The sequence below is a fragment of the Rhincodon typus genome, chromosome 25, assembly GCF_021869965.1.
Source record: "Rhincodon typus isolate 14 chromosome 25, sRhiTyp1.1, whole genome shotgun sequence".
NCBI classification, from domain to species: Eukaryota; Metazoa; Chordata; class Chondrichthyes; order Orectolobiformes; family Rhincodontidae; genus Rhincodon; species Rhincodon typus.
Window position 1 is genome coordinate 30,251,568 of NC_063356.1, and position 27,829 is coordinate 30,279,396.

At 39.2% G+C, this 27,829-nt stretch overlaps 1 protein-coding gene across 5 annotated transcripts in view; it reads left to right on the forward strand.

Moving 5' to 3' along the window:
- Positions 1-3,781: 3,781 nt before the first annotated feature.
- Positions 3,782-27,829, forward strand: part of brpf3b (bromodomain and PHD finger containing, 3b) — an 84,117-nt gene continuing 60,069 nt past the window's right edge. Inside the window, exons 1-2 of one of the 5 annotated variants that reach the window (XM_048611975.1) lie at positions 3,782-4,100; positions 12,555-13,950. In XM_048611975.1, the coding sequence (XP_048467932.1) occupies positions 12,566-13,950 (1,385 nt within the window). In that variant the 5' untranslated portion in view covers positions 3,782-4,100; positions 12,555-12,565. Of the gene's footprint in view, positions 4,101-4,546; positions 5,025-5,846; positions 5,977-10,455; positions 10,537-12,554; positions 13,951-27,829 lie in introns of those variants that run through there. The other 4 variants (XM_020531553.2, XR_007264740.1, XM_048611976.1 and 1 more) reach the window with 4 other exon arrangements.

The window sequence follows — 27,829 nt, forward strand, 5'->3', positions numbered from 1 at the left end:
TCAACTTTCCTGCTCCTCTGATGCTGCCTGGCCTGCTGTGTTCCTCCAGCTCCACACTTTGTTATCTTTGCATAAAATATGAAACCTTTTGGGCCATTTCTCAGACGTGGTAAATGCAACTTATTTTCTCTTTTCAATAAAATGGCTTTTTCCTCTGCCCGAAAAATAAAGTTTTAAAATATAGAAAATGAAAGTATAAACATTCCTGCATGAAGACACTGACTTAATTTGCAAATTGTAAGTCAATAGAAAACGTTTATTGGAAATGAAGTAATGCCCATAGAATGTTTGGCCTGGTTAAAAAAAAAACTTCAGCATTTTCACTATTACTTTTATTTGCTTGAAACTACTTCCATTGGAGATTACAGGTTCAGCAACTGAACTATTGCCAAGAAAAACAATTGGATAGTGGCATTAGACAAGGCAGGAAATTTGCAATTGAAGCTGTCTTTCATCTGTTTTATTTAAAATGACAGTTTCTTAGAAGAACCAAAACTGTTTGTTTATTTTTACCTATAGCTGTCTTATAAATTACTTGATTAAACAAACAAGTATCAATAAACATTTGCTACATAAAATGTTAGGTAAATTTAGACCAATCTAAATCCAATTTATTTTTCTAACCACAGTTTTGATAGTATTGTACGCTGAGGTTTCACTCCGAGAGATACAAAGGCAGAAATTATAACAGTGAGTTTTATCTAAGACCTGATGAGATTGTTAAATGTTATTTTCTGTCTTAGCAAAGCAATGCACATGGCAAAACTAACAAAGTAGACTATAACATGGATTTTTTATGCATTACGATGTTGACTTTGCATTGTGTGCATTGAAAAAGTAGAAAATTTGTTTCTTTCTTAGAGTTGCTATATAAGTACTTTCATATGAATAGGTTCAGGTGGAATATTTTTTCATTGTCATTGTGGTGATTAACCAAATGCTTTTAGAGGAAATCCAAGAATTTACAAATTATTTTCATTACATGTGGAATCTTTTAATTTTATTTAAATTGTTTTCTCCACCATTCTTTATTTTGTATCAAAATTGAGTAATAAAATTAAAATGCATTACAGGTTGGGAGAATGCATTCAAGATCAGAAAAAGGAGTGAACTTAATCTAAATGTAGATATTTAACACAGAAGATACAATACATAAAACAGATTTTCCAGAGTCAGTTAATTTAGATAGTATTGCCAAACACAAGTGGAAGTTTTTTTGTTAGGTATTGTTTTAGCAAAACAAATTGTTTTAAAAATATTGTATGGGATGTGGACAAGATAGGAGTGTGGAATTTGAAATACAAACAGATCAGCCATGACCTTATTGAATGGGAATGCAAAAGGGGCCAAATGGCCTGCTGCAGCTCTTATTTTGTATGTTTATATATTGAACCACCCTTCATAACTTGGTGTAATTCTGAACATAGGATTTAGGGAAGATCATTGATGATGTGGCTAAGGTCACTGCTCTGAGAAATGGCTCAGTAAAAATAAGGAGCATTGGAGAAATTATTCTGACTACAAGTTGACAAATCCTTGGGACCCAATGACCTTCGCCCTAATGTTGAGGCAGATGGCTATAGAGAAAGTGGAAGCATTGGTAATCATCTTTCAAATTCTACTAATTCTATAATGGATGCCTGCCTGCCACTATTACAAATGTAACCCCATTGTTTAAGAAAGTAGGGAAGAGATAACACAAAACTACAGATATGTTAGCTTGACATAAGTAATTGGGAAAATAAAGGATGTGATTACTGAATATTTAGAAAATCATCATCATCTGATTAGACAGTCAATGTGTAGCTATGAATGAAAGATCATGTTTGACAAACCTGGTAAGAGTATTGTTCATGTTATTAGCAAAGTTGATAAACAGGAACCAGTGGGTGTGGCTTTCCTTTGAATTTTCAGGAATCTTTTTAATAAAGTTCAACACAGGTCAGTAATCAAAATTAAAAAGTGCATGATATCAGAGGTAATATATTAGGATGGACTGAAGATCAGTCAACAGGCAGATGAAATAACTCCATGGGGGCCAGTATCCAGTCCCCAAGTCACCTTTATTTCAACATGGAGAACCCTCGACACTGATCCAGCTCCCTCAGAACCAGCTCAAAATCAACAGGTCACTCCTGTTTATAATCTATGAACTTGGGCTCCCTGACTGGACCAGAGTAACAGTCCCAATCAGGGAACTAAGGTCCACCTGGCTGACCTTGTTACAATCTCTACATCCATTCCTCTCAAAGTCTGAGGACATTGGCCCATTCTTCTTTTTGTAGCTCCTTCTGAGACATTTTAGCACCAGGTCAGATTCCTCCAACTCTGCCTCTAGTATGGACAATATGCAATACACAGGTAGCTCGCCTCTTACATCTGGACAATCTCAGAAGAAATGCATTTTCTTCTTCAGCTAGCAAAGGAATTGAGGCGGCGATACACGCTATGTCCATCTTAGATTCTGAGGTATTTTCAACTCGATGGCGAGCAAGAACCCATGGGTTCCAGAACAGTCAGTAAGGCTGTTGAGGAGCTGGGCACATTTTGCTCTCACACCGTTAGCGAGTTTGCAGCTTTCATATGGTCCACACGCTCATTCAAGACCATCACACGCTAGTCCATTCCGCAACCACCACCACCTCCATCCCCATCCCCAAACCATGGCACCTTTCCAAGTAACTGCAGAAGGTGTAACATCTATCCCTTCACCTCCTCTCTGCTCACCATCCAAGGGCCTAAACAGTCTTTCCAGGTGAAGCAGCATTTCACCTGTACCTCTTCCAATCTTGTGTATTGTATTCTCTGCACCCAACGTGGCTCCTCTACATTGGAGAGACCAAGCACAAACTGAGTGACTGCTCTGCAGAACACCTCAGGTCTCTGCGCAAGCATGACCCCAAACTTCCTGTAGCCAGCCATTTTAACACAGCATCCTGCTCACATGCCTGCATGTCTGTCCTCAGCATGCTGCAGTATTCCAGTGAATCACAATGTAAACTGGAGGAACAACATCTCATCTTCAGAATAGGCATCTTACAGCCTTCTGGACTTCATATTGAGTTCATCACCTTCAAACTGTGAACCATTTCTTCCCTTTTAGCATGTTGCATTCTGCTATCATGTCCTCTCTCCCCTCCCCTGACGTTAGTGGGACTGTCAGTCCTTTCAAGTCAGGTAGGAGACACACCATTGTTCTGCCATTCTAACATTCTGATCACTTAATCTAAACTATCAACATCTTCTCTCCACTAGCATTTTAAATCCACGACCCCCACAACCCACCCCACCCTAAACTATAGCATAAATGCTGTCCTCCTACGCACTCCAGCTCTGAAGAAGTCATCTAGGCTCAAAACGTTAGCCTGACCTAAATACTACGTTACCTATACCATTATATGGTTGACATGGGCAGAGCTCATTCAACTATTAAAAAATGAGAAAGAGATAGGTCCTTCAAAAGCTGAGCTGTATACCTCTGTGATGTTAGCACCCATTTTGTCACCCAACTACCAAAACTTGATTCCACCACTAAACTCTCCAGTACCTACTTTCTGAAACCACCCAGGCCATACGTGAGTCATGATCCATTTATCCAACTAAGACTTTTTTTACACAAGTAACAGGCTTATCAACTTATTGGCCAATAGAAATCACGTGATAGATCATTTAGCCATACTCTCATTGGTTAATTGTAATCATATAGCTCGATCTCCCGCGTTTTTTTAATAATTAGTTCAGACTTTTTACACTTCTGGTGGTATTCTATGTTCAGTCGGATCAGGAGTGTCTTGTGCAGTAGCGGACTTCGACTGAAGCTGATCAAACTTGTTGCATTATGCATTTCCCCGCATTCCTGTAACCACAATTTATTTCCATTACGAAGAATTTTCCAACGCCTCAACAATCGCTAGTTTGCACTCCAGTAATTTGATGTATTCAGAACATTTCAAGTACCCTAATTTATTTATGGAAAATCTTACTTGTAGCAATTTTTATTCAAAATCGAAACGATAAGAACACGGCCGAGACGGGAAGAATTAAGTATGAACACTTTGAAGGCAAAAGATAAAATGTACAATCCATAGTGATACTTTGAGGTGATCATTTTCTTCCACTTTAGCGAATGACCTCAGTGGTTGCCTTAAGTGTGGCAATCCCCAAACTTGGGTTTCAAAAAGTAACTTATTTTTTTTTCAGGCCTCGGTAAACTGTTCGTGGGGATTTTTAAATGGGACCGTTTGGTTCTGTAATAGCCCCACACTTTACTACTAACATGAAGTAGGAACAGCGGGAGAGATGGATAACGCTTGATCTTTCACTTAGCGAGGGGGGAGGAAAAAAAAATAGCGTTTGTGCAGGGGGAGGGAAGCACCGCCTGCCCGTTATTCGAAGCCTGGCAAAAATGCAGTCAGATTCAAGGGGAGCGGCCAGTCGCTGATGTGGAGGAGCGGGGACGTTGTGTTTGTGTGAGGGAGTGGGGGCAGCCCATCCCCACCCCCAGGCTGAATCTCCCCATTTCCCCCACCCCCCCTCTCTCTCTCTCTCTCTCTCGCCCCCCCGCCTCCTGAGCTGGTTACTGCCCCTGCACGGGGTTTCCGCGATTGCTCGGGTCATGCGCAGGGGCGTGTCCGGCCTCTGATTGAAAAGAGTTTTTTTCTCTTCCACCAACCCCCCCCCCCCCCCCTCCCCCCCCCCCCCCCCCCCCAACCACCACCACCACCACCCACAACCCCCTCCCCCCGTCCCCAACAACAGCGGCAAAAGGTTCGCGTTTCTACCGCTATCTTAGGTACTGTTCCTCGCACTCAAATCTCCATTAAAAGTCCGCCTTTCTCGCCCTGACACATTCGCGGGCGCACCATGAAGCGCTCCGTACCAAGAAGACGACATATTAAGCGTTGAACCGCGGGCACGGAACGGCATTTACCAGGCGCTTCGGTGCTATTTGTAATTATTTGTGTCCCGGAAAGTGATTTTTTTCCCCCCTTCTCGGTCTCTCCCTGTCCGACTTTGCATTCAAGGTAAATGGCGTTTGTTTTTACGCGTTTGTGGGTGTTGGGTTGTTTGCGGGTTGGAAAGTGAAGCCGTGAGCTTTTGGGTCGCGCCGCTGCCATCGGCTCGCGAGTGAAACGCACTCGGATCAGCCGTTAGAGGTCTGTAATTAATATGCTTTGGGGGTTCGCTTGTTGTGGAAATAGTCGCCATCTTGTTCTACAGTAAATTCTCTCCGTCCAGCCGAACGGGGGTGGAGCCAAGGGCGGTAAGTCCCGCCCTCTCCAGTTGGTCAGCTGAGAGTAAGCTGTTTCCTGATTGGCGCCGATTGAAGGTGAACTCCGGCGTCCATTGGCTGGAGCGCCTATCAATTTTGCACGCGCCTGTTAGTGGGTCGGTTGAGTCGTTGTTTGGTGTTGGCTTTGGGGGAGGGGGCGAGTGTATAGATGGTGGGTCGGTTGATGAAAAGAGATTCTCGAAAATTCTTCGTGCTGTTTGGGAGGGAGGTGGGGAGGGGTTAACGCCGGGAGTGGAGGGGTGGGTTGCTGAAACATAGTTTCAGGTGGGTGTTATTGTTAAGGGGGTGGGGTATGCATTTGTTGTTGGAGTGGGGGGTGGAGAGAGAGAGTTGGGAAGGTAAAGGAATGTGAGCCTTATGGCGGATGGACTGGGCGCCCGTTGCTGCCGACAAGAGGTAGATTCAAATGGGCCCGGGAAAATGGTTTGCTGCAGTGACGTCAGCCACCTTTTGAACCCCCCCCCCCGTCTCGACGTCATCGAACAGCTGAGCTGGCACGAGTGTCCAGTTGAGTTGGTGTCAGAGCCCGACACAGTGCAATGGGGAAACAGACAAAGGACTGAGCTGGGGACCTCCGGCCACGTCAACAATGTATAACCCCTAGTAATATGACAGCGGGGTCCAACTTGTGGAATAAAGTACACCATTAGTATCTACTTTACATGCACCGGACACGTTCAGCGGTAACCGGATTTAAATCGAGCGCCCGTTTACGCGCAGTGTTTTCTGCTCACGAAGGACTTGTGATGTCTTGAACGCTAGGCATTGGTCAAGTTTTGTTTGTGGGCCTTTTTTTCTTTTCATTTATATTTCGTTTCATTTCACTTCGTTTGTAGTGAGGTAAATAATACGAACTTGCAATTCAGAACATACACAGCTCGTATTTAAATAAAATAATCCTGCTGCCTTAGTGAGAAATAGCCACGTTAATGGGACCCTGGACCTAAGTAAATTTGAATGAAGTGGCTAAGTCGTTCGTAAAATCTCTGTACAGATGTCATAAGCAATTCGATTTACTATTTTACTGACAATTTGTATTGATGGGCAAAGCAACATTGTAGAAGACGTTTCAAAATAACATGAACCAATTGAAACTCCTTTTTTCTGACTTTTGCTTGCAATAAAAACCTATGCGAGTAACTTGGTTACAGAATTACATTTCAAAGAATCTTTTGCTTGAAATGAGTGCCTTAGCTATTGAATGCTAATGTATCTATTTAATAATTTCTAAAGTACTTAACTGAATTATGCGAACAACTTGTACATATGGCTTTTAAACATTTTTTTGTAGTCAGAGGTTCTAAAAATAATATCCTGTACAGAAATCACTGGGAAATGTTCCTTTATTTTTAAAAGTACTATCAAATATTTATTTATCTCTGCTTCTGCTGTGCAGTGGTAGTAGTAGTGTCTCTAGTTGTGAGCCAGAAGGCCTCCTGCATAATAAAATCTCTGAACAGCTTGATTAGAAAAGTCTGTAAAACACTGTAACTTGGGAAAAGCCATTTGCAACAATGTATATCATGTAATCTATTTGCCCTACAATGTTTTCTACATCTGTAAATTACCTCTAGTTATTTATATTGAGAAGGAAAGTGTGGAAATAGAGATCTCTACATTTGCAGATCAATTAATTTATAGTGTTAATGAAATAACTGGATTTTAATATGCCAATACAGGTACAGTGTAGTTGGTGCAACAACAAAAACATTCCCCTCTTTGATTTCCTGCTCAAGGTTGTGTTTGGTTCCGATACTCAGATGTAGAGTATGAAGAGACTTTCTGTTTGCCTTTCAGTCTGATCATTTGCTGTGATGTTTTGCTTCAGCTGTTTTGTTTTGGATAGAGAGAAGTAGAAAGGTTTAACCAACATTTATGATCTGTTTGTAACTGCTTGTGACTACATGTATGCTATAAGTAGAGAAAAATCAGAAAAACCAAAGGCATCATTACTACCCAGTTCTGAATGCTGAAGTTAAAACTTTAATAGCCATGCACTGTGCTATGGATTGTATGTACTGTTGCAATTTTTAACATATTGGAAAATTTTCTTCTTTGCACTAAGTGGAAGTAACTTTGATTGGACATTTTTTAAGTTTAACAACTGTGATTTTTTTCAATGTAAGATAGATGCATGAAAGCTAGGTGTGTATAGTTTATCAGACAGGCCTGGGTTTGCAGATCAAAGGAGAAGTCCTGTTGAGTTTTTGTGATGGTGGTGAGAAGTTTTCATACCCAGGATTATAGTGGTCTTTCTGTCTGTTGAGGAAATGGGCTATCTGTACATATATCTAAAGGGAGTTTGAAGTTAAGGTGAAAATATGAGGTGGGGAAATTTCCATTATTTATGTAATTCCCCATATCAAATTTTTTTTTTTTTTTTAAGCCTAATTACATCTTCCTTCACTTACCTCCCTTCTCTTCTCTCTCTTCCCCGCCGAAACCATGAACCTATCTTGGTTTGCCAGCCCTTATTAACACTTAGTTTTTTCCTGTCCTGGCTTACTATCAATAATCCCATTGTCTGTCTATTTCGCTCTGGGCTCCATTTCCACCTAGCTGTTTGTCTCTCTCGGTCTTTCTTCCACCCCACCCCTCCCATAAAAAAACTTAACATAAGGACCACTTCTTTTCTAGCTGTTATCAATTCTAATGAAGAGTCACTGGACTCAAGATGTTAACTCTGCTGTCTCCCCAAAGATGCCACAGCTGCTGAGTTTATCCAATTTCGGTCTTTGTTAAAGGTTTAAAGGTACTTTAGTAAACAAACAAACATTTCAAAGAATCAGTTATAATTTTTGCATCTTTTTTGCATTTACATTCTTAAGTACAAATGGACTACATGTGCCACATTGCCAAGGAGATAGCCTATAGGGTTTAGAAAGTTTTTTTTTTGTTTTTGTAAATCTGCTGCTTACATAGTTTATAAGGCACTCAGCCTGAGAGTGGCTTTGAGATAGCAGAATTTCTTTCTGCCTAGCAGCCAGATCAAGGAGCAGAGAGCCTTGGCTACCAGAGAAGTTCTAATTTGGCATCAGTCTGTAAAGATGTAGTCAGAAGTCACATGACACCAGGTTATAGTCCAACAGGTTTATTTGAAATCACAAGCTTTTGGAGCATAGTCGAAAGCTTTTGATTTCAAATAAAACTGTTGGACGATAACCTGGTGTCGTGTGACTTCTGACTTTGTTCACCCCAGTCCATCGCTGGCACCTCCAAATCTGTAAGGATGTGGGTGAGGACCATGCTTCAGCTGAAGAAATCCAAATTTGAGGTGTTATAGAAAGGCCAAACAGTTCACCTAGCTGGATGATTCTGGAAGAATCCTTGAAAAGCACCTCACCTTGGAATCTAACTGGCTAAAGGAGGAATAACCACACTAAGAGCTGAGACATGCGTTGGTCTGTCTCTGAGATTTAACTGGACATGTTCAAGACTGATGTTACAAAAGTAATGTATTTTTTTAAACTGACAAACAGGAAGTGTACTGTTGAAATTTTGGATTTAAAGTAGAAGCTCTTATGAGATGTAGTGGTGGTGATGTTTGTAATTTTCTTTTTGACCGTTTGTGATGTTTTCAGTTAATAACTGGGAGTTTGAATATTTTTAATATTCACTTGTCTCTACTGAGATCTTAACATCTCAATTGCACTAGCCTTTTTTCAATCTTGAGAATTTCATGACATTCAGTTGCAACCTCTGGCTTTTGTGCTTCTCTTCGCATTTCTACCTTGTTTCATTTCAACCTGCGCATTGTCTTTCTTCTTCAGGCAAGAACATTACATGGTACAATGACTATGGTCAACCTTGTGCATGGCTTGCAATGTCATTTTGTTATGAGTATGTTCTGAATAAATTTTAGTTTTTGAGTAACAATGAGAACTTGCATGTTTGTAAAATGCCCACAACAGCACAAATGTGAAAGCCCTGATTCTAGTGTTTGCTCCAGTGTGTTTATTTAAAATAACTGTTCTTTTAATTGTGTTCTGGGAGGCTGCCTGATGTTTAGTAAGTATCAAATGAGCAACCAAATTATATAGATGAGCATGTCCGAGGTTCAGTCATGAGGTTGTGCAGAATGTTTTGATCACAAGTCTTAGGCCCATTACAGTTGGCCTTAGTCTCCTTTGACTCAGATAACAATTTGTTACAATTCTGTTTCTGGATTGTAATGTAGCAAAATTTGTGAATGCTAAATGAAGATAAGGTCTGGCTTAATTGTGGAATTTTGTTGGTTGAAGTCCATTGACTGTGAGGCTTGCACATAAGTAGTCTGTTTTCAGGCAAGGCGCAAAAGGGGTGTTAGTATCATTGCAAAAACCAAACCCTGCAAACAAAAAAAGTTGGCAAGAATTTCAGTTTCAAAGTAATTTTGTCACGATTAGATTTTTAATTTTGGCGCGTAATAAAGAATGTAGGATCAAACTTGTGTGCAGGAATGCAGCAAACAATTTTTTAAAAAAAAAAAACCTCGCTGTCTTTTGGAACTGCATATCTTAAGTTTAATCACCATTACAATTGTGGCTCAACAGTTGATTGTATAGTAACCGAAAATAATTCATTAAAACACATAACTAAAAGATATGGCTCTACTGGCTCCTGTACAGAGGATTGTTGTTATTGACTGTTTTCTGGCAGGCTTAAATTGAGTACCTTCTTAGTGATGCCGAACGGTGGCTCAGTGGTTAGCAGTACTGCTTCACAGCACCAGCAACCTGGGTTCGATTCCACCCTCGGGCGACTGTCTGTGTGGAGTTTGCACATTCTCCGTGTCTGTGTGGGTTTCCTCTGGGTGCTCTGGTTTCTTCCCACAGTCCGAAGATATGCAGGTTAGGTAAATTGTCAATGCTAAATTGCCCATAGTGTTCAGGGATGTGTAGATTAGGTGGGTTACAGGGGAATGGGTCTGGGTGGGATGCTGAGAGGTTCGATGTGGACTTGTTGGCCCGAAGGGCTTGTTCCCACACTGTAGGGATTCTAAAACTAACATGAATATCACCACGAAAAGCTACCTAATAGCAAAAATAGCTTGTACCACTATAATTTGCTGGAAGTATAATTTCTGAATCCTCCAATTTTGCACTGCAAGCACTCTCTCTTATTCTGCTTATGTTTAAAATGATAACTTGAAATTTTTTCATGCTTCCAGAGGCAACGGGAGCAAGCTTGTAAAAAGCTAAATCTTGGGTGGTTTGAAACAGACTTCAAATGTCAAACTTGAAGCAACTTTGAAAGCCTGAATAGTAAGGATTGCATCAAAACTTAAAACCTGATCACTTCTGTGCATTGCCAAAGAAAAGAATGTTGATGGGGGGGCGGCATCTGCTTCTTGGATTATGCAAGTGGGCATGATGTTTATTTTGTGCGGATTCGAGTATCTAAAATACTTGTTATCTTTATCTATATTCAACACTGTTTTCAGCACCTGAAGTCGTTAATTATGACTGAGAATGCCACTGGCTTTAACTTCACGTGTCCGGACCGTGGTGGCCAAATACTTTGTTTACATAAGCTGGATAGATCCACATGTTGAAGTAATGAGGTTCTAAATACGTGTTCATATTAATTTACATTTTAAGTTAGTCATACTGTTAGATCTTGGTGTTTTGATTTAAGTCTTAACAGTAAATGATTAAAAATTAAACTTTCTAAAATTTTAGATCCACAAAATCTAAATAGGTCAATCAGCAAATAATATAAGTGCAAGTAGAACACTGGTTTTGGGACAGATTAGCAGGGTTTGGAGGTTGTATTTTGGATAACTTTGTAGCTTTGATCACCATTTTATGTGGTAGACTTGCACATTGGACACTTACCAATAAAAACACAAATGCTGGTCATCAGGAAGGCTGTTGACTATAAATGATACTTGGACAGTTGAGTGTTTCCAGCTTGTTTTTATTAGATTTCTAATACATGTAGTGATTTGCTGTTTAGTTAAATAATCAAAGTTATTGAGGAAGGTTTCTCATATGTATTCTTTCAACTATCTAAGTTTCAAGGGGATAAGTGCATTTTTTTTTCAACCTTTTGATTTATTTTCTGTGGCAGTTGTCTGTTTTGTTGGCAGTAGATAGAAAACAATTAGAAAAGTTCCATAGTTACCAATAAACTAAAAGCCATCCCAGTATAGTCCTAAATCATTAGTTTCACCAAACTAGGCAAGGTCTGTACTGCTGTCCTTTGTTATTTTTAGAAAAAAACACGTCTTGGGGTTCTTTGATGACTATTAGAAGTTCTTGTGCCAAGGCTGAGAAATCTCCAGACAAAGGAGGAGTCTGGTTGGAAAAGCCTTCTCCTGTCATTGCCTACCCCACTTCAATCTCAATTTCAGGGGAATGGAAGAATTACCAGACATGAGAAAGAAATAGCAAAAGCACAACACTTGTTTGGTGCCTTCCTCTAAATTCAGCAAGCATAGTTCTGGGGAAAACCAAACTCTTTTTTTTTTGGAGTTCTCCATATAATGATGAACACTGGCCTTTGACGTTCAATTTTAGCTTGTTCTAAATACATTGAGCAGGATAGATTTTAATGCTAATATGTTGGAACTAAAGAGTTGCGTCCCTCATCTATCTTTGTGAAATTGAAGTGTTTGGTTAGATTTGGAGAGGAGTGCCTTTTCTTCCTTCAGAATCATAGCACGCTTTGGAAATTCCAGGCATCCAGGATCATGAGATAATGTTGATGTGTTTCTATATAACCATCCTTTTGAAGTTGCAGGTTCCTTTTTTTTTCAGATTTGAATGTTCGGAAATAAGTGAGTTTGAGGAGTAATTTTCAGTTGTTAATGACAAGTTTCTAACAGCAGTGTGTGGCTTAGTGTTTAAAAAGCTTGAGATCCATTCATTTACTGTTCAAGTTAAACTGCTTACACAGTTCAAACATTTAATAGCAAACTTATCTCCTGTGATTCTTCCACACTTTTCTCAATTCCAATTTAGGTGTCTTTTTCTCTGTTTCTGGTTCTTCTGAAAAACATTTTACTAATTCGTGCAGATTTTACTTATGTCAAATAAAAGTTATCTTTTCAGTAATCAGGTTGGTTGAGTTGGAATGTACTATGTTAACGTGGATATTACTGAAGAAGTGTAATTGCCCTTTCAATTTACTTTCATGTCTGCAACTTAAAGTGTAGATCAGGACTGCAGAAAATCTGAAGTTTAGTGCAGTGTTAAATGCATTTTTTAACAATGTTAATGTCAAGGAGATGCCTCTAAATGAAAACTTGTGTTCTAATACAGTTATTACTACTTTGCAGATTGCCAGTAGATGATGCGAAAACCACAGAGGAAAATGAGAAATAGCTGCGGAGGTCGTCGTTCTCCATCTCCCTACGGTCTTAAATGCTCACCGAGCAGAGAAACATTAACATACGCTCAAGCACAACGAATGGTTGAGGTGGACATTGATGGGAGACTGCACAGAATTAGTATATTTGATACTTTAAAGATTATCACAGAGGATGACTTGACTGCTCAAGAAATTACAGAATGTAATAGTAACAAAGAAAACAGTGAGCAACCTCTCTTTCCTTCAAACTCAAAAAAAACTGTTTGCAAAGACAAAAGGAAAGAGTCAGCCTCTAAACATGCAGCTGGGGCACCTGTTGAATTACCTCAACCTTCTTTTAGAATTATTGATTATAATCCTCCTGATGCCCCACCCCTATCATCAGCATATTACAGATACATTGAAAAATCAGTGGAAGAACTGGATGGTGAAGTTGAGTATGATATGGATGAGGAGGATTATGCATGGCTAGAAATGATCAATGAAAAACGCAAGAATGATGTGATTGGTGTAGTGTCCCAAGAGACATTTGAGTGCCTCATGGATAAATTGGAAAAAGAATCTTATTTTGAAAGCCGGAATAAAGGTGATCCCCAATCTCTAATTGACGAAGATGCAGTTTGTTGTATTTGTATGGATGGTGAGTGTCAGAATAGCAATGTGATCTTATTTTGTGATATCTGCAATCTTGCTGTACATCAGGAGTGCTACGGAGTGCCATATATTCCAGAAGGACAATGGCTTTGCCGCTGCTGCCTGCAATCTCCTTCTCGGCCTGTTGATTGCGCATTGTGTCCAAATAACGGTGGTGCTTTTAAACAGACAGATGATGGCCGATGGGCCCATGTAGTTTGTGCTCTGTGGATACCAGAGGTTTGTTTTGCTAATACTGTATTCTTGGAGCCAATAGACAGCATAGAGAATATTCCTTCTGCTCGATGGAAATTAGTATGTTATATTTGCAAGCAGAAAGGTGCTGGAGCATCTATTCAGTGTCACAAAGCTAATTGCTATACGGCATTCCATGTGACTTGCGCTCAAAGGACTGGTTTGTACATGAAGATGGAACCAGTACGAGAAACCAGTGCGAATGGGACGACTTTCAGTGTCCGGAAAACTGCATATTGTGATATCCACTCTCCACCAGGGTCAGTGAAAAATATTCTTGAATTGGGTGATAATGAGATTGAGGAAGTGGAAGAGGACCAGGAAAAAGATGTTGGTGATGGTGACAGTCCGAAGAAAGTATCACCTAAAAAGACCAAAGTCAAATCTAAACAGAAAGCTAAAAAAATTAGAAATTTTCTTGAAGAACGACGTGCAGCTGTACCGGTAGTAACTGTGCCACAGATACCAACTCACAGGTGAGTTTCTTTTGAAAAGAGATGGATAAGATATGTCACTTAGCTTTGGGAAAAATACATCATGAATTTAGCTATATTCTTTCAGGTGTTTAGCAACAACTTTCCGTTCTCAAGCTGCAGTGTATTTTTGTGTAATGGCCATTCACATAGTTCTTCAAAGTTTTCTTCATATAGAAGCTTTGCAGATATAAGTAATAAACAATTAGAACACTTTTCTCTGTGAATGCTCCTATGAACTGGTGAAGCACCATTAATATTTTTCACCCATCAGTTTATTTTCTTTTAGTCTTGTTTTGTACTAGTTTTCCAGTGTCCCTTTTATAAGTATCACTTTTTGAAAATACAATTCAAAACACTCCAGTTTAGGCTTTATGTAGTCAATTTTCTCTTGCAGCACTTAAAGTAGTAAAGCAGAAACAATTCATTTTAAAAAAGGCATTATGCACATGTATACATCATGGTTATAGAAGCTAAACTCTCGACAAGTTCTGTTAATGGTAAGCTCCTGATCTTATTTGGGGCATCGATACAGGTATGGGCACAAAGTAGTAAGATAAACTGAATGGTAAGTCAATCTGGATCACAGCTTTATATGGTTACTGGCTCAAAGTAATGATGACAAGAGCCTTTGTGTTCACTCAGTGGATAATATGTAGTGGAGAGAAAAGTCCAACCATTCAAGAAAAGATAAACTTCTTTCTTTGAATGCCACTTCCACAAATGAAATATTTGATAGTCCCTCTTCCAAAAGAAGAAGGATTCCTGTTGTTGGACAGCGTTATTTATTCTGTGGTTTATTCAGAACCAATCTAGATGATGCCAGATTTTTTTTTAAATTAGAAGGTACTGGGTCTGGTGCCTTGTTTCTGATGTTAGTGCCTTGGATAATTGAGTCACCTTTCTATCTGGGAATAGTGATTCTTTTCAAGGGTATGTTTTGAAACCTGTTTTGAAGAACACATCTTTTGTTGAATGCTGAACGTTATTGACTGTAATCATCCCAAAGAAATAAGAGAGAACTGTAGCAGGTTAGAATTCAATACAGCTCATTGGGAACTGTAATAGTCTGCAGTTGTGTTCAATACATATAATGGCATTAAACCATCAATTTCAGCTTTATGGTTATGACCGTAAGCATGCTTTCTGTAATGCCAGTTAATATTATAGCTGGCGTGAACTTAAGAAACACCTTGTGTCTAAGTAAACCATTATGCTTATTGCCTTAAGGTGATACTAATTGACAGAATAGTCAGACCAGCCTGTTCAGTCTTTTGATAAAATGTTGTTATAATCTCTGGAAAGATTTTTTTTCAATCACATAGCTTGGGGTCATATTCTTAGATAACCGACAATGTTAACTGTGTCTCCCCTTTCTATCTGATGCGACATAACTTCCCTCCTCCATACCTACTACTAAAGCAATTTGCATTTATACAAACCTATAAATGTTTCAAGGTGTTTCGCTGAAACGTTATCAAACAAACCAATATCAACCGATGACCTTAAAAATATTGGAAGCCAAGATATATGCAGCTAGTTGATAGGATTATTTTACTTATCCATGATATCAGTTGGTTTTATTGATGTACAGTAGTGGGCATGCCATCTTTTATAACTAGCTAACTTGAACTATGAAGACCATGCTGGAACTTAATTATTAGATCTTTGCCTTCCAAACTAATGCAACTTAGCTGTACGTAACTTATGGGAGTAATTTTAAGAATATGACATGACCTGTTCTGCAACATCTTAATGTTGTTTGGTGAAACCTCTTTCCCACATTGTGTATTTTTTTTCCGCTTGAGGCAAAATTTCTCTCTCGACTAGATTTTCCTTTTAAAGAAAGTATTTAAATTTTATTCCTATGTATCTTAAAAACTTTGCTCAAATAATTCCCTCCCTGCATCTCGATATGGGAAAGATTGTCTTTGTCTTTATCTATACAAGTACTTTGAAAATATTACATACCTGTGTCCTGCAAGTTAAAATACAGTACTTTAGTTGGCGAAATGATTAAAGGTCTGTGGTCCTGCCGCATCCCAGTCATGATTAGTGATGGATGTTATACAACTCACTGGAGGAGCAGGCTCCATAAATATCCCCATCCTAAACGATGGAGGAATCCAGCACATTAGTGCAAAAGATACAACTGAAGTATTTGCAACGAACTCTAGCCAGAAATGCCAAGTGGATGATGCAACCTTTTTACATAGGGTAGTCCATATATAGAATGCACTGCCAGACAAAGTGTTAGAGGTGGGTATATTTACTGCATTTAAAAGACATTTGGAGAGCTACGTGGATGGGAAAGGCTTAAAGGGCTATGGGCCAAATGCAGGCAAATGGGACTAGTTCAGGTTAGAAAACCTGGTCAGTATGGATGAGTTGGGCTGAAGGACCGGTTTCTGCACTGTATGACTCTGACTCAGAGTGAGTCTCCCTAGTCTGGGATGTAGCTTTATGAATTGGGATTGTAATAGAAGATGAAATTGATGAATTTACACAATGTGAATGGATGTTCACAAATTGTATGTGCTGCAAGTGGTGAAACACCCAATCCTTTTGATCTTTTGCATATGTTTGTGGTCATACTTTCTTCATAGCTGTTTTGTCTTCTGGTGGTGTTTCTCCAGCATTCCTCTGCCTTCTGTCAAATTATTGTTCCTGTTTGCCTTTCATAATTGATTTGAGGCTAATGAAAATCGGTGGAAATGCTGCTTTACCATTCATCTGCCTGGTTTGTACTCTTAAACAGTTTTTGGTCAGTACAATCAATGGCGGCTGGCATACCAGCCTTCAATGGACCAACGTTTCATTCAATTATTTTGGAATTGCAACATTTGCATTTTATTGGAATGTTTACTTTCAAATTTTAATCTAAACTCAGACATGAATGTACAGGGTTGCTAAGTGGCAAGTTGTTATGGACCAGACCAAATCCCCGTAAAATATATTCAGAAGATAGTCTAGACCCGAACTACTTCCTTTTTTTAAAGACAAGTGCCAGATGTTGCGTTCTGGGTGCAATTTGATTGGTCAAACTAGCAGATTTCAAGCAAAACCCACTTTATTCACACACTATAGCTAAAATACAACAAACAAAAGAGGTTGGAATAACTTAATTCTATTGGAGAACTTAACAGCATAATAGATTATTTAACAACTAAACTGTAACTGTTTCGATATAGTATAACATCCTATAAAGACACCCTTGACAAAAGGCAAATTCAGAAAAATAGATTCTCTCACAGGTAATTCTTTAGTCCAGGAGGAAAAATAACAGGAGAAAACTCGAGAGTAGCAAGGAGAGATGTAATGCAACTTCAAGACCCCAGCAATTGTTACTGTAACACTATAAAAATTCTGTTTCTGTGGGAGCTTGACTCCACCCATTCTGACTGTTTCCATTGTTCTATCCTGGGGGGTGGGGGGGGCCCCCAAGGTCTCATCAGCTGTTTACTTTATTGCATTTGAAGTAGACCGATCAGAACCTCTGATCTCAACCTTTCTTCATTTCAAAAAAAAAGGACAAAATACATCTTTTAAAGCTATAGTATTGTAACAGTGTAGACAAGGCAGTCATTACATTGGTCCTGCAACAAATATTTAAAAACCCTTTTCATAGAAATACAGTACTTGTGTACAACATTCATAAATAGTGGTTAGGCTTTGCTGTGAGAAATTGTTGTATTTGACTGAAGCAGTAAATGGGTGAGTTATCCTGTATGCATCACATCCTGCTTTATGTATGTGCTGATGCTATGAAGTAAAGAGAAGCTTTTTTATCGTAAGACTGGAACAAAACTGTTGTGATTTGCGCTTGACCTTGGAATTGAAGGAAGTGTGCATGCAATACTTGTTTGTAAATTGACGTTGAGGAAAAACCCCTTTGTTGACAACCTTTGCTTTTTCAGTCAAATGGTGCTTTTCTGGTTTTACAGTATTTACTGTATGTTTCTCTATTCCGGTGTCAACTAATGAGCCATAATGCATTGATGTAACACAAACTTTGAATATTCATTCTTCAGCAGTTCATCTTGTATTATATGATTAAAGTTGTGTATTTAAAACATTTATTCAAACATTTATCAGTCTCCTTTACCAGCTATAAATGCTCTGAGATATTCAATGTGAGAGGTATAATCAATTGTATTAACCTTGGCTTTTTCAGAGTGCACATGCAGGTGCTGTTATGACAGTGAAGATAGCTGCGTTACATTGTGTCTTTTTCCTGCACCATATAACCATACAGGATCAGTACCATTGGACTGAAAATTTTACCAGAAGTTGGCTAAGTGTCAATTCATAGAAGGTTTCTCTTTGAGTCTAACAAGATTTCTTGCCCTATTTTCCGATACTTGCCTCCTTACTTCTGAACCGTGCCCTTTATGGCATTCTGCTTGTCATATTTTCTCTCTTGTCAGAGGCAGAAATAATCACCATTATCAGGATCTCCTGTGATTACTGACGCCAGTTTTAAAGCCCAACCATGCACCCAGTCAAGCACTGCTAACCAGGAGATCCCCTTCACTGTCCATAGTGTGGGAGGGAAACAAAAAACAAGTGCTTCTTGGGGCACATAGGTAGCATAGCTAGCATTTCGTTGCACATACAGTGCACTTTGGTAAATGTATTACTGTTTAGGTACACAAGTACTGTGATTCTTTCAGTTCTAGCTGAGGAGGTAGTATGCATAAAGGCAAGGCAGGGATGGCGTGACCATCCAAATAGGTGCAAAGGCAGTGAATGCTAAGAAAGCAAGCGAGGAGCCCTGATGTGCAACCTGGTTCAATACAGGAGGTGGGTGCTTGTTCATACATACAGTGCCCTGGCACCAGCATTAGAATTATAGTGGCTGGTGCACATTGAAATGAAGTTTTGCAAGTAGGGCTGAGGTGTGGAGTGGTTGGTATGTGTCTAATGGCAATATCTGTAAATGAGAGGGGTGTGTTGCAGTCACTGTCCATGAATTGTGCCCTGAAATGCTGGGGACTGCTGTCCCAAAATGGAAGTCCAGAGGAGCAAGTGGCAAACTGGAGCTGCCAGCTCTAAACTGGAGCTCTGACTTTCATTTCAGGACTCATTGTCTGGTTTGTATCAGGCAGTTGGGAGAATGGGAAACATCAAAGGTGAGAAGGTAATAATGGCATGAAAATGTATGTAAATATGCTCCTCACTGTTCACCAGTGAGAATCTTTCCTCACTATTCAAAATATGGTTGTAGAAGCAGACTTCTTCTTGAAATTGAGAATGTCATTTCTACTGATCTCATCTTATTCTCCCAACTGACTCACTGGTGCCAATGTTTGGGGGGTGGGGGGCATGGCTGGAAAAACTTCACCATAGTCTAATTCATTTTCACCAACACTTAGCAGTGTGTTTAAATCAGCCATTCATCAAATTGGGATACATTTTTCACTCTTTTATCAGCAAGAATGGGTTAGAGTCGTAAGAACTAATGGTCGGTATGTCTGTCTTCACACCCTTCTATTTAGTTTCCTTGGAATTTAAGGCACTCACTGATATAGTTTCTAGTCAACCTGTTCAGAAATGTTATTGCACACCTCTAGAGTAGGTGAGACTTGAACCCTGGCCTCCTGGTTCACAGATAGGGACGCTACCACTGCACCACAAGAACCCTCCCAAGGCATTCACTGAATGCTGAGGAAATCATTGGGATCATGAGTTTATTTGGAATTGTTCTGAATTAAGCCCCTTATTCTGATTTGGGACTCCAGCTCAAGTTTTACAACTTAATGGCATGTTTGAACGGTTCTAAAGTGTAAAATTAAAGGGTGATCTTGTGCCCTCCAGTGTGTTGCCCTCCTAAGGGAATGTAAACCAGAGAATTAGAATTGTTATTGTTACATAGTTGAAATTTATTTTCCAAGTAGGGCTGGTACATAATAAGCGTTCATTACAGATCAGATATTTTGGATTTATAATTCTGACCAAGTATTTGTTAAAAGTCATCTGGGATGTCTGGCTAAAATTGCTTTAGTTTCATTTGGGTCAAGGTATTGAGCTATATGAAGTTCCTGCAGATAGATTATTTGAGAACTCCAGCGTGTTTTGTCTCAATTGGGAGCAATTTGTTTTCAGCAGTGCATATAACCAGCATGCCTTTTTGAGACTTTTGCAGTGGAGTTCTGATATTCGTTACTTGCTTTCTGATGAGATGAGTTTTTCATTTTTGTATCCAGGTTGTGCTGTTTCATTTCTATGATTTTGTTGAAATAAGCCTACTTAATAAATAACTCAATGCTGAACTCTGTTCATATTTTTGTGCAACTCTGTTTTACGAGTAGATGACGGTAGGAATATTTCTAATGTAAAGTTATAGCAATGTTATTGGTGATCCATTTTTAAGGAAGCCAGTTATAATTTTTAATAGTTCTATTGCGCATAAATTCATCCATTTTGTTATGGATATTATGTTCAAATATGTATGATCTGATTGTCATCTTGTAGCCATGTCTCAGCAATGGCTATGGTTTAGGACCTGAATATTCAAGGATATGTAACCTGTCAGAAGAGCATGAAGCTAGGATCAAATGGAATCAGTTGAAAGAAATAGTAAACTTAAGAAGTCCCTTGTTGGAATCATTAAAAGCCCCTCTAACCATACCCTCCATCAGATTAACAAAGGTAGCCTGGAAGGTGAGTTCATTGAGTGTAATTGGGAGTCTTTCTTGGAGTAGCAAGTTCCAGATCTGACCAGAGGGCAGTCTATTCTGTATACAGTAATGTGCAATGACCTCATTTTGGAGGTGCCCCAAGGTAGCACCAATTTTAACATGATTTAATTTTGCATTTAGTTTGAGAGGGAGGGGAGTGTGTTTTAAGACTAGTTTTGTTATTAGACCTTGAAGAGAGCTGGAAAATTAGGCTAAGGGATAGGTCAGTAGAGATGCAGGTGACAGACATTTATGGAGATACTTCGTAACATTCAGCCAAATTACATTCCAGAAGACTGCAGGCAATGGTGCACCAACCCTGATTAACTAAATCATTTCAAGATGTTATCAATTTAAAAAATGTACAGTACCTCGATGATTAGTTCAAAGCTGTGTAAAAAAAACAACAAAGAATTATTTAAAAGGTAATAGTTAAAGCGCAAGTGAAAGCTAGCAAGAAATGTAAAAATGGTAAGTTTCTACAACGTAAGTGAATCAAACACTCCTCTGGTGAGTGACTGGGCTGTTAGTAATAGAAAGTAAGGAAATAGCTGAATTGAATTGATTATTTTGCATTTGTCTTGCCTGTAGAGGATTTGGATAACACCCCAGGAATAACTGTAAATCAAGCTGAAAGGGAGCAATTTAGAAACAGTTATTATCTCCCAGAGAAAGTGTACTGAGAAAAATACCAGGACTAAAAGCTGACAGGACTTCATCGATGAATCTTTAAGTGGCTGAGATACTAGATGCATTGATTTTAATTTTCTGGAATTCTGTAGATTCTGGATTATTTGTTTTTTGATGTGAAATGATGAATAAAACTACTAAATTCAAAAATGAAGAGATTGCAAGCTGGAAACTACAGGCCAGTGAGCCTAACGTCGGTCATACAGAAATTTGCTGAAATATATTATTATGGAGGTCATAACAGCGCACTTAAGAAATCTTAATACAACCAAGCAGAATCGACAAGGTTTTGTGAAAGGCAAATTGCATTTGACTAACTACTTTGAGTTCTTTTGAAAAAGGAACTAGTAATATAGATAAAAGGGAACCTGTGTAAGTGGTGTACTTGAATTTCCAAAGGGCATTTGGCAAGCTGCTGCACCAAAGATTACCACACAGAATAGAAGCCTGTAGTGTGAAGATGACGTATTAGCATGAATGGAGGAATGGTTAGATTATAGGAAACAGTAGGCATACATAGCATACTTCTATGAAGACATTACGAGCGAGGTGGACAATGGGGACCCAGTGGATGTGGTGTACCTAGACTTCCAAAAGGCCTTCGACAAGGTGCCGCACAAGAGGCTACTACATAAGATAAGGATGCATGGCATTAAGGGTAAAGTATTAGCATGGATAGAGGATTGGTTGACTAACAGGAAGCAAGGAGTGGGGATAAATGAGTGCTATTCTAGCTGGCAGTCAGTGACTAGTGGTGTGCCTCAGGGATCGGTGTTGGGACCGCAATTATTTACAATTTATATAGATGATTTGGAGCTGGGGACCACGTGCAGGGTGTCAAAGTTTGCAGATGACACTAAGCTGAGTGGCAGAGCAAAGTGTGCAGAGGACTGTGAAACTTTGCAGAGGAACATAGATACATTGAGTGAGTGGGCAAAGGTCTGGCAGATGGAATACAATGTAAATAAATGTGAAGTCATACATTTTGGTAGGAGTAACAGTAAAAAGGATTATTACTTGAATGGTAAAAAGTTGCAGCATGCTGCTATGCAGAGGGACCTGGGTGTCCTTGTGCATGAATCACAGAAGGTAGGTTTGCAGGTACAACAAGTAATTAGGAAGGCAAATGGAATTTTATCCTTCATTGCTAAAGGGATTGAGATTAAAAGCAGAGAGGTTATGTTGCAGCTGTACAAGGTGCTGGTGAGGCCACACCTGGAGTACTGTGTGCAGTTTTGGTCTCCTTACTTGAGAAAGGATGTATTGGCACTGGAGGGGGTGCAAAGGAGGTTCACTAGGTTGATTCCGGAGTTGAGGGGGTTGGCTTATGAGGAGAGACTGAGTAGATTGGGATTATATTCATTGGAATTCAGAAGATTGAGGGGGGATCTTATAGAAACATATAAAATTATGAAGGGAATAGATAAGATAGAAGTAGAGAGGATGTTTCCACTGGCAGGTGAAGCTAGGACAAGAGGGCATAGCCTAAAGATTAGAAGGAGCAGATTTAGGACTGAATTGAGAAGGAATTTCTTCACCCAGAGGGTTGTTAATCTATGGAATTCCTTGCCCAGTGAAGTAGTTGACGCTACTTCAGTAAACGCTTTTTTAAAAAAAAGTAGATATTTTTTGAACAATAAAGGAATTAAGGGCTACGGTCAGAATGCGGGTAAGTGGATCTGAGTTCACGAAAGGATCAGCCATGATCTTATTGAATGGCGGAGCAGGCTCGAAGGGCCAGACGGCCTACTCCTGCTCCTAGTTCTTATGTTCTTATGTTCTATACACGGGATATTTTCGGATTGATAAGATGTAATGTGTGGAGTGCTACAGGGATCAGTGCTGAGGCCTCAACTATTTAGAATTTATATCAATAATTTGAATGAAGGAACCAAATGTTTGAGTTAGTAGATGTTAGTAGGTTTTAATTTTCCAAAGTTCTATAGATTCTAGATAAGCCCAATTTGAATGGAAATCAATGAATATGACTCCCCTCTTCCAGAAAGGAGGGGGGTAGACAGCTGGAACCTACAAGTCAATAAACCTAATATTTTGCCTTCCTACCTGTCTTATGATTTAAAGAGGAAGTAAGGAGTCTGCAAAAGGACATAGGTAAGTGAAGTACATGGGCAGCAATTTGCCTGGTAGAATGTAATGAGGGAAAATGTGAACTTGTCTGTTTTGGCAAGAACTGTAAAAAAACAGCATAATTTCTAAATGGAGAGTGATTGCTGAACTCTTGAGGTACCAAGTCTGAGTTGGTATGTAGGTACAGCAAGGGATTAAGAAGGCAGACGCAATGTTATTGTTCATTGCAAGGAATTGGAATGTACAGATAAGGATATTTTGCTGCTGTTACGTAGGACATTGAGTGCTGTGTCCAGTATTGGTCTCCTGATATGTTTTTTAAAAAAAGATCTGAATTGTGATGGAGCAGTTCTGAGAAGGTTCACCTTCAACTGATTCCTGAAATGAGGGGTTTGTTTATGAGTAAAGTTTAGGTATCTACCATTTGGAGTTTACAAGATCCTGAGAAGACTTGACAGAATAGATATTGAGAAAATCTTTCCTTTTGTGTGAAAGACTAGATTTGGGGGCCATAAACTAGGAAACCCTTGATTTTTAAATTAAAAGGGAGATGAGACTTTTTTTGTTTGTTTTTTTTCCCTCCTCACAAACAGCTGTCTCCACAGAAGAAAGTTCCAGAGACTCAAAGTTGTTGAATATTTTTAAGGCAGAGGTAGGTACATTTTTGTTTGATTAACAAGGGAGACAAAGGGTTTTGAGGGTATGCCAGAAAGTGGAGTTGAGGCTACAGTATGGTCACCCGTGATCTTGTCAAATGGCAGAGGAGACTCTGTTGAATGGCTTACTTCTGGCCCTAAATCATTTGCTCGAATGTTGTTTGATTTAAGCCTATGTCACTTGAAGGTCAAACTCACTTGTATTGAATGTGAACTGTTTGTATTCCATGGGAGTGAATAAAATTTTGCAACAATGTGGAGTGATAATTTATGATTGGAAAAATAATAACATGCACACCCTTGCTTATTAATTCAGCCTTTACAGAATATAAGGACATTGTAATGCTGGGAAGATAATTTACATATATTTGTTAAAATATGTGTCATTGCCCACAGTGAATTGTTTTGTCGAGCATTATCGATAGGGGTTCCTGCTTAGTAGCATTAGAGACATCCAGTCAGCTAGGAGCATTATGAAGAGGGATTCTGGAAGTTTCAGAGAAAGTTCAGGGATCACTAGAAAAGATATTTGTTTGGAGTTGGAAGCGTTGGAGGAGGAGGATCACAGGATCATCATTGGAGGCCCTACTGTTTGGGGCAGACATTTGTGACTATATTTGTGATTTAATTGTGTAATGAGATTTGGAAGCAGAGATAACTTTTGGATAAGAATCTAAGAGAACCAGGCATTGAAGTTTGATGGTTTAACACATCTCTGAAATAATTTGCAGTTCTCTCGCAATTTTAAACTAAATTTGGGATCAAAATAACAAAGGGTTGCAGGGCTTGATGACTGTATAAGCAGCAGAAGGTTAACGGAAATCCAAAAACACAAACTCTGATCACCTAGGGTGTGAATCACATGAAATTTCCTTCAAACATATTGGTTTGGAAAGAATGTGTTTTGAATAAAGATGAACAATCCTGGAGAAATTCAGCAAATCTTGCAGCATTGGCAGAAATATTTGATGTTTTGAGTCCAAAGTGATACTTTTCACAACTGAAGAGTAAGGTGGAAAAGTTAGTTTACACTGTAGAAGAATGCTGGGGAGGAACAAGTGAAATAGGCAATTTGGAGGACGAGATAGTTTGGTGATTACAGGTACCACTCCATTTCTCTTTAGTTCTGTGATAGTAGTTGTAGAGAAGTCCACTGTAGATGCTAGTAGTAGCAGAATATAGCTAACTCTGCTGATTGGGAAACAGACAAAATAGAGGACCGAGTTCATGGTCTGATGTTATTAAAACTGAGTTCAGAAGCCTAAATGGAAAACGAGCTCTGTCCTCTGTTTCTCTTGCCTCCCCTAATGTCTAACTTTTTTTCTCTCTCTTGGTTTTGCTTTCAGCAGAGCTCATCTAGATTCTGCTGTTAATACCTACTTGTAATGACCGTTGTAAATCTGTACCTCTGCCCCCCCCCCACCTTCTATCTATCTATCTATCTCTCGCTTCCCACCCACACCACCCTCCACTCCCACAACAACCATTAGCACTCCCATTGCCTTTTTGTTCTGTGGCACCTGTCATACCTAATCTCCTTTTGCCCTCCAAGCTTTTTTACTTCTGTTCCACTTGCTCCCCCTACTTTGTTTTACAAAATGTATTTGGTCACTTTCACATCCATCTCTCTCTCTCTTTCTTTTTCTCTCGTTCTGGAGAAAAATTATATTAAAATTTAAATGTTAACACTGTTTCTCTTTTCACAGATGCTGTCAGGCCAGTTGAGTTTCTCTTAATTTCAGATTTCCAGCAACTGCAGTAATTTGTTTTGGTTCTAAAGAATAAAGATAGTGAGCTTGTATAGTAAATGAAGGAACCATAGTTACTGTTGAGGTTTGCAAACAGTCATAGAATCCCTACAGTGTGAATAGAGGCCGTTTGGCCCATCAAGTCTGTACCAACCCAGCCCCAGCCCCTCACCCTATCCCTGGAACTTCTCATTTAGCATGGCTAATCTACCTAACATGCACATACTTGGGATGGTGGGAGGAAACCGGAGCATCTGGCAGAAACCCATGAGAGAGTGTGAGAAAGTACAAACTCAACACAGTTGTCCAAACTGGAATGGAACCTGGGTCCCTGGCATTGTGAGGCAGCAGTGCCTAGCCACTGAGCTACCGTGATGCCCTTCTGTGAGGTAAAATTGACTTATAAATATTAGAAGAGGAGAGCTGCTAATATTTCAAAACTAAATGTTTGCCATTTATGTAGCACTTCTTGCCATCACTGAACATCTCGAAGCACTTTACAGCCGATGAAGTACATTTTGAAGTGTAGTCGCTGTTGTAATGGAGGAAAGTGAAACATGCCTAAAAGAAAGCTGAGAATGCTATTTTACTTTTGGAAATAATCTCTCAAAGGTAGAGGGATGCCAGTTTAATAATACAATTTAATTAATCATTGTTAACAAATGGCAGTATTTGATATTTTGATCAATTATTCTTTTAAGTACAGTAATTTCATTTACTGACGGGAATGGAGAATGGGCAATTTTTATTGAGAAAGCTTTCAATGATTCATTGAAAGCTACTGTCTTTTTGTTGTTTTTTTGGTCCGCAATATGTGCAGGTCTAGTGGAGTAGCCATGGTAAATGTGGGGTTACAGAGAGAGTTAGGGGATGGGCCTGGGTGGAATGTTCTTCAGGTCAGTGCAGACTCGATGGGCTGAATAGCCTCTTTCTGCACTATATGGATTCTGTGAGCAGATTAGCAGTTTTCACAAGTCTAGTAATTTTTTCCAGTACAATTTTTTAGCCTCTGTTCTAATTTCCAAAATTACACTCTCCTCTTTGCTCCTATGTCAGCCAGAGCAGGTGATGCTGAATGGTAAAAGTGTCTGTCTCTACATCTGTACTGTTTTGTTCTACTGTATAAGACCGTGTTCTGTCACTCACTGTGAGCATTACAACAGGCAATTTGTCATGGCTTGCTTATACAGATTTCTCTAAACTGATTCCTTGAAAGTTTTAGATCCTAGGACAACAGCTAATTAGCAACAAAGAATAAACTTGTACTTTGTAAAGGTCCCTTCACTTCCTTGGGAATACTGCAGGGCCTTTAATCAGTGTTACTCTTGAAGTGTATTCAATTTATTTGCACAAAGTTTTGCCCACAAACTGAAGAAGGCAGAGTGTTGTTTAGGATGTTAAGGGAACTCACTTACCTTTAAGTAGTGTTAGGCGATTTTCTTTTAAAGTTTGTTAAAGCTTGGATTTTTCAGAACTTTTCAGTGGAATGTTAAGCAGTATTACATTATTGTTACAGCAATCAGACTCAAACTTGAACACACTGTGCCATGTTATTTCCTTTTGAAACAATGTTTCTGTGGCATTAGAGAAATGTTTTTCATTCTCTTTTTTTTGCTTTTCCTGACCCTCTTTCATAGAGGAAGTTGTCATTTTAGGATGGCTGCAGGCAATGGGCCCAGCTCATCTTTGTCTTTTCCAGGATGGTTTATACTTCATATCTTTTTGCAGTGTGGCAATGTGAGGAAGACCTGAAAAATATGTAATAAAGGTTGGTTTCAAGCAAGTGTAGAAATAGACTGGGAAAGTGTTGTATTCCAGCTACTGCTGCAAGCTAAATAGATACAGCTATAGGTAGAAGATCTTACGTTGCAGAGTCATTTTCTGTATTAGCTGAAATCCTAGTCCATGGAAACAGAGTTAAGTTACCTAATGTCATGAACCAGTTGGATTGATCAAAAAGAGTACCAATATGGAAGTAGAAACATTCTCGCCCCAAATATGATCTGTCACATATACGAGC